Here is a 7,085-nt window from a genome sequence, read left to right as displayed (position 1 = left end):
GTAAGTAATATTTTTTCTTTTTGGATAAAAATTCCTGTAAGCACAATTATGTAAGCAACGTTAGATGTGCTTTCAGATATTGGTTAACATGTGCTGTCTCTTTCTTGATCTTGAACACTCAGGCATAGAAGTTATTCCACAAGGATCTATGATATTTGTTGTTCCCAGGAGACTAATTTGATTTGTAGTAAAACTGGAACCAAAAAGTTACCTTTTGTCCCCCAAAAATTTGTGATTAGTTGATTACAGGTGTCTAATGTCATAATGCTTTCTGGAACCAGGACTATTTTGATATCATTGACACGCCAATGGATTTCGGAACTATATGCAGCAATCTTGAAAAGAGCGAGAAGTACATGAATTCTGAGGATGTTTATAAGGATGTTCAATACATTTGGGACAATTGTTATAAGTATAACAATAAAGGTGACTATATCTTGGATCTTATGAGGCGAGTGAAGAAGAATTTTATGAAGTACTGGACTGCAGCTGGGTTATATTATGAACCATCAAAAGGGACTAAGGGTGAGACTTCTGTGTACCCCTCCATTATTTCTTTCTTTAGTGAAAAGGATAGGTATCAAGCATTTAGTGAGTCATTCTTGACCGCCATTTTCTTTCTTGTTTTAAATATTCTTGTGATACAATATATGAATAGGACTAGATGTGTTTGTTTATTATCTCTGCCATTTTGTCTCCAAGCTTCTTTTACTTTTGGGGTCATGCTCAGGATGGGAGATGGGTCAATGAGTGATAGATGTTAAAATATTGAAAAGTGGGAAGTTTATAGTTAAGCTATATGGTTTTCTGAGATTTTATTTTCACAATCCTACTCAAGTAAATGAAAAGAAGATGAAGATGAATATGCTTTTTTAATTTCGTGAAAGATGCTAGACCATGGTCTTTTGATAGCAATTTGAGCATATTCTTCTAATGAGCAGGAGCAGAGGATGCTGCATTATCTGGTGATGGAAAAGTAGCGAAGGGTGGTCAAGCGAAGCAGAAGTCAAAGAAACGTCATGGGTGAGTATACTCCCAACGCTGATATTAGAATACTTATGTGGTATAATTGCTGTTATGGTTGGAAATTGATATCCCTTAGTCTTAAATTGAATGAAATCTATTGTTAATTATGTGTTTGTGTCAGTAATACTGTTTTACATGGAAATTATAGACTAATATCTTTGACTCCAGAAATTTGATACATGATTGATGGTTTAATTTTCTAAAAATGAATGGTTAATCTGAAGAATAGGAATAGAGAAGCTTTGATTACTCTAAGAAATCACATTAAGTGCAACGTAATTTCTATGAAAGGTTTATATAACAGTACATTTGTAAACTTGGTTATTCCTATTTCTTCAATTCTTATAATATCATACATTATTCTGCAACAATATTGCATTGTAAGATGGTGATACTATTATACTTAAAGCTTTATCTGATTTTGCAGAAGACACCATAAACATGATTGTTTATGTGCTATTTGTGTGCTAAAGCGCCGAAGGAGGGAACGGGAGGAGAATGCTCGACTTGCTAAAGGAAACTTTGGATCTGGTGGTGATAAGCTTGCTAAAGAATTTAAGCAAGAGGTATGGTAATGGATCATTGCCTACATCTTATCCTTTTAATGTCCTGCCAGGAAATTTGCCTGGTGGTTTTAGAGGTATCTGTATCCCTGTGGTAAAATTTGTGATTGAAGGTGTTTTTTATTGCAACTGATTTTACATTTTTCCATTTTTTCTTTTTTTCCACAATTCTCCATGGTTATAAACTAAATTCATTATAACAATACAGAAACGAATCTTATCGGAATGGTCTCTTTATATATTTTCTTTATGCTATAGAGTATTCCAAATAACACAAAATGTTTTTTAAGTGGCATGACGATATTGCTCTCCCATTTGGTTCCTATTACATTTGTTGACATTAAATGGGATTAAAAGCTCATGCAATGAAGAAATCCTAGTACATTATTTTTTCCTTTATGACCATGCAAACTAAGTATTGACTAGCACGTAATATACGTAGACTTGAAACTTTTTCTTGGTTTTCAGGAATCAATGCTTGTAGAAAGCCCTGGTGGTGAGGATTCATCATCAAATATGAATGATTCACTTGGCACTGATGGAGATGCTGAAGATGACAAAGGAGAGGTAGCAAAAATGGATCTTAGTGGGAAGCAGTGCAGCCCTTCCAAGGGAAAGCATGAAGACATTGATGGTGATGATGAAGATGATAATGACGAAGACCACAGCCAGGAGGAAGGGGAAGAGGAGGAAGATGGAGAGGAAGAAGATGAGGGGGAGATTGAAACGGACAACCCGAAGCGACAGATGGATGAGGCTTCAAATCGGTCACATTATGGAGGAAGTTTGGCCGAGAAATCTAATGTTGGAGATGTAACCACTCTTCGTGATGAATATGCAGCGACTCGGCAAGAAGGACAAGCTGCAGTAGTCCAGCGACAGAAGCACAAGGTATTTCAAACAATTTCTGATTTAGGAAACAATAGCATTTGCATAAACTTCAATTAGGCATGTAGCGTGTTGCGAAAGGCTGTTGCGTTTAGTTAGTTGTAGTTGCAACTGCAGGTTTTACTAAACAGTTTGGTCTGTCTGTAGGAATCACGAGATAAGCATCAGAAAGCTCAGCTGCTTGAGAGCTTATATGTCGAAAACCCCAAGCTATCAAGTTTATGTGGTATTCTCTTCCCCAACAATACTCAATCTGTCTGGAGTGGACCACATTCATTAGTACAGCGTCAGAATTCAAGTCGCACTTCTTCAATTCACGCGGCAATTCGGACTTTGATGGACTAGCTTTTTTGCGTTACTATTTTTTAATTGATTCACTACTTGCTAGCCACCATCCCAAAATGATAATAGTTTTAGTTGATGTGTTACTAAGTTTAAACTAGGTTTTGTAGCTTTGCCCTGTCTCTCGGTTTTTAGTATTAAGCAGGCGTAGGGCAAAATGAGTCACATTACTGTAAACATAACACTAGCGAGCAAATGCATCGTCATTCTCATTTCTATTTTCTTGTTTCCCTGCCCATGCACTACTACCAGTGTATAAATCTTAGTTAAGCTCAAAGTCTACGAAGAATTTTATAGGTAAAATATAAATATTTTTATATTAATAAATTAAATTTAATTTTAATACACTGATATACTCATGTATTTAATTACGTATCACCAAATCAACAAAAATAGCTATTTTTAACAATCAATGCGTAAATAGTCAAGGAAATCGACAGGGTAAAATAGTTTATGGTTTACACTGTCAGGTCATTAAAATTAAACTCTAATAAATTTTGTTGAAGAGTATAATTAAAAGGTTTTAGAGATGAAATTTTATCACAATTTATTGCATACAAATTACAACTAAATAATTATCTAAATATTTTCATAAACAGAGTGGACTAAATGCACAAAATAATTAAAATAGCATGTGGAGTATGTGGAGGGGAGGGTGTTAGGGTAAAAAAGCATGTTGCCTTAATAATTAAAATAGCATAATAGTACCCTTTAATGAAAAACGAAACTCTAAAATGTCCGTGACTACTGACTAGGCATGAGTTACACCGGAAAAGTGAAAAAAAAAACTAACAAAACTGAGTAATCTCTTGTATGAAAGAATTTGTGCTTGCTTGACATGGCCCCCATTACCGTCGATATTTCTATTGGTGGAACCATTACAAACAAATAACGGCTATGTTACATTTCTTTTAGAGAAATAATAGAGGACTATCAAAATTTATTGGTTTTGACCATCACTTTTAGCTATTAACCAAATTTCTTTAGTTTAGTAATTCAACAACATACTTTAACATATACCTTAAAACATTGATGACCAAAACAATAAATTTTGATAGCCCTCTAGTATTCCTCTTTTCTTTATCTCAACAAAGACCATAAATAAAAGATAAATGTTGTTGGTGAAAGTAACGATATCAGAAAGTAAGTCCAAGTATAGTAAAATGAAAATCCTAATCCACCAATAAATCAAAATCTCCTAATTCCTAAATGGCACATTTAAACAGTGAGAAGCAGCAATGGTTAGACGGACATCTGTGTCCATGGCATGACTTAATTAGGCAGATCATATTTCACTTCACCTAGGTATAGACCACATGCCGGGGCCATTGGACTTGCGGCTGTAATAGTCTTGGCATTCAAGATTCTTTCAACTGAAATAGTGCGTCATTTGAAACATGTTAGTCAATTCAGGCTATAAAAAAGGATCAGATAGTACATTATCTTATTATTAAACACACGTGAATAGAAATGAAGGATATTTGTACCGTCTGGAATTGTTAAGTTTCCAGTTCCAACAACTTTGAGAACACCAACAAGTAGTCTAACCTGAAATTCATTTAACAATTGGATTCAGACCAAAAAGATTGTGATTGTGGAAAAGGAACTCAAAAGGGAAGATATCAAACCTGATGGTAAAGAAAAGAGCGTGCGCGCGCTGTTACCACCAAGCAACGATGCTGCCTCCTTTTGCCAAATCCTATATCTTCAGTTGATGTGGTTCCTTTATCAATGCTTGCACTAGAGCTAGGAGGAGGAATAACAGTTTCAGAGTTGCTGTGGCAGCCATTCAGATCCTGATTATGTCGTTCTCTATCCATTGTATTTGGAAAATACAGACTTGGAATTACCTCGCAGATGCTGAGTTCATCTAAAGTTCTGATTGGTGATGTTGCCTGTAGTAGGGCAATTTTATTTATGGATAGTTCATATAGACTTGAGATTATATGATCATAGAATTGGCATTTGACTAAACCAAAACTCTATTGACTGAATCTCACCACCATCGGGCAAACTCCCTCAGACGAAAGTAAACCTATTCATTGTTTTTAACTATAAATTCTGAAGTACTATTTAGAAACTGGAGAGAAGAAGCAACCTGACAACCGGCAGCCCTGAAGGAACTAAAATCATGGCGTCCGACAAGAACTTTGCAAGCTTCCTGCATGAATTGTATGAATGAAGTCTTCTGCCTTTTACAGGAATTTTGAGTGCACAATGTAGCAAATATAGAGAAGCAAAAGCTAACTAACTCGCATAGCTGAAAGGTTAAGCTCTTCAGGCACATGCCATGCTCGATCTTTCTCAAAGGCTGATACAGGCTCTGGCCCGGACAGCAAGCGATAAAAGTATCTGAATGGAAGTTCCAAATAAATCTCAATTCCCACAAATTATGATAAACACAATTCTATGGCAATGCCTATTCAGTTTTATAAAATCCAAGATCACTATTATATGATGCTCTACTTAACAGTCACTACTCACTATTATACACAATCAAGTACAATTCCATAGATCTTTGTCACAGAACACTCACGTGCGCTCTTGTGCTGAAAATCTGGCATGAAAATCGAGTGGAACGCAACGGACATCAATAACCGTTAAGTCGCTATCATTCTTCTGAAGTAAATAAGTTTGACAAAAAGAATAACGCAAATTGTGAGCACAATTATCAAGAATCCAGATCGAAGGAAAGCTAGCACAAAGTGAAACCTGCAAGAAATGGTTGACAGCTCTTCGAACGACGGAAGGTTCATGAGGCGGTAACTGTAATTTGAAACAAGGAGGAGTAAGATTACAAAGAGTGAAGAGTGAATCGATAAATAGCATAGAAAAGGAATGGATACCACTTCACCCGGCCTCCGTTTACTGGTGCGTTGGATATCAACATGACAAACATTTGACAAGGCATGGACTCCTGCGTCCTGCACTTGAAACGAAATCGCAATGCTCGAATTGAATATAATATGATTTACAGAGTGAGTGAGTGAGTGAAATGATACTCACAGTTCGGCTTGAACAGGATACGATAACTGCTTGGCCAATGAATTTGGTGAAAGCCTCTTCGAGAGCACCGACGACGGTTCGGCAAGAGAGTTGCTTCTGTGAACCGGAGAAGTGAGTGCCGATGTACTCGATGGCAACCAAATAGCGTTGGATCCCAGCCGCTGAGTTCTTTTGGGTCATGTTATGGTTATGGGGTTTTGATATCTTAGAGGGCTTATTATTATCAGTGTCAAATTCAAGCGTATGCTTGCAATTCTTTGTCATTGGGATTTGGGAAATCAAAGTAAAGAGGACGCCTTATTTGATTTCGGCGTCGCCGCTTTGCCTTTCTGCTTTTCTCCAACTCTCTCCAACTCTTAACTCTTTAAGTCTCTGACTCATTGCCATGCTTCATGCTACCTCTTTTTTGGCAACTAAAATACTGCTTATATACCAAAATTAATTATTAAAATTAATTTATATGATGTTTAATTTATTTCAATATATATTTTATATTAAGCCGACTTTAATATATAGTTGTATATATAATATGATTGTTATTTTTATATACCATACTCATTCTTTTTATCAAAATCTTCTAAAATAAGAGGTTGGTAAAATAGTCAAATAAAGAGTAAATATCGTTTCTGTTTCCTGGAGTAAATTCTATTTGTGTCCCTAACGTTTAAATTGTCTTATTTGTATTTCTAACGTTTGTAAAAGTAATTCAATGTTATCCTGCCATCAATTACACATCATGAGTCCTTTAGTTTGAGTTTTAAAAATCTCTTCTTAAAGTTAGAATACAAATGTCTAGGATATAATCGATGATCTATTCCGAAAAATAGCTCATCAAATGTTGAAACTAATTCCTACATTTACATAATTCAATTTTCTAGGGACATAATTAAATCTAAACACAAATAGTGAGTATAATATTAAAATTGAACACATCCAAGTAAAACCTAATTGAGAATGAATACATCCAAATGAGAATAATTGAAAAATATAATCTAATTTGTTAGTATAATAGATAGTAGGATAACATTGAATCACTTTATAAACGTTAAGAATACAAATAGGACGATTTAAACATTAGGGATACAAATAGAACTTACCCAAACGTTAGGAACAAAAACGATACTTTACTAAAAAATTAATTATTTTTAAATTAAAATAATAAAATATAAATTTCATAAAAATTATAAAATTAATAGTAATTAACTATTTATCATTTTATTATTTTTTTCACCTTAAAAAATTTTGATTCATATTTTTTGC

At 34.7% G+C, this 7,085-nt stretch overlaps 2 protein-coding genes across 2 annotated transcripts in view; one reads left to right on the top strand and one right to left on the bottom strand.

Annotated features, from left to right (window-relative positions):
* The window catches only part of LOC107638498 (bromodomain-containing protein 4), a gene marked incomplete in the record, with an annotated part of 3,660 nt that extends 613 nt beyond the window's left edge, over nucleotides 1-3,047 (top strand). Inside the window, 5 exon segments of the mRNA XM_016341805.2 lie at nucleotides 282-525; nucleotides 942-1,023; nucleotides 1,454-1,592; nucleotides 2,058-2,480; nucleotides 2,625-3,047. Coding sequence (XP_016197291.1) covers nucleotides 282-525; nucleotides 942-1,023; nucleotides 1,454-1,592; nucleotides 2,058-2,480; nucleotides 2,625-2,822 — 1,086 coding nt within the window.
* Nucleotides 3,481-6,227, bottom strand: LOC107638497 (tRNA pseudouridine synthase A). The gene is made up of 9 exons (XM_016341804.2): nucleotides 5,826-6,227; nucleotides 5,666-5,743; nucleotides 5,532-5,585; nucleotides 5,356-5,438; nucleotides 5,072-5,171; nucleotides 4,918-4,980; nucleotides 4,448-4,714; nucleotides 4,307-4,367; nucleotides 3,481-4,192 (listed from the first exon to the last, which is right to left on the bottom strand). The coding sequence occupies exons 1-9, from the start codon at nucleotides 6,087-6,089 to the stop codon at nucleotides 4,092-4,094; spliced, it is 1,071 nt and encodes a 356-aa protein (XP_016197290.1). The 5' UTR covers nucleotides 6,090-6,227; the 3' UTR covers nucleotides 3,481-4,091.

The sequence above is a fragment of the Arachis ipaensis genome, chromosome B04 (genome assembly GCF_000816755.2).
Source record: "Arachis ipaensis cultivar K30076 chromosome B04, Araip1.1, whole genome shotgun sequence".
NCBI lineage: Eukaryota > Viridiplantae > Streptophyta > Magnoliopsida > Fabales > Fabaceae > Arachis > Arachis ipaensis.
Note: the sequence above shows the minus strand (reverse complement) of the source record. Positions and strands in the feature narration are given on the sequence as shown.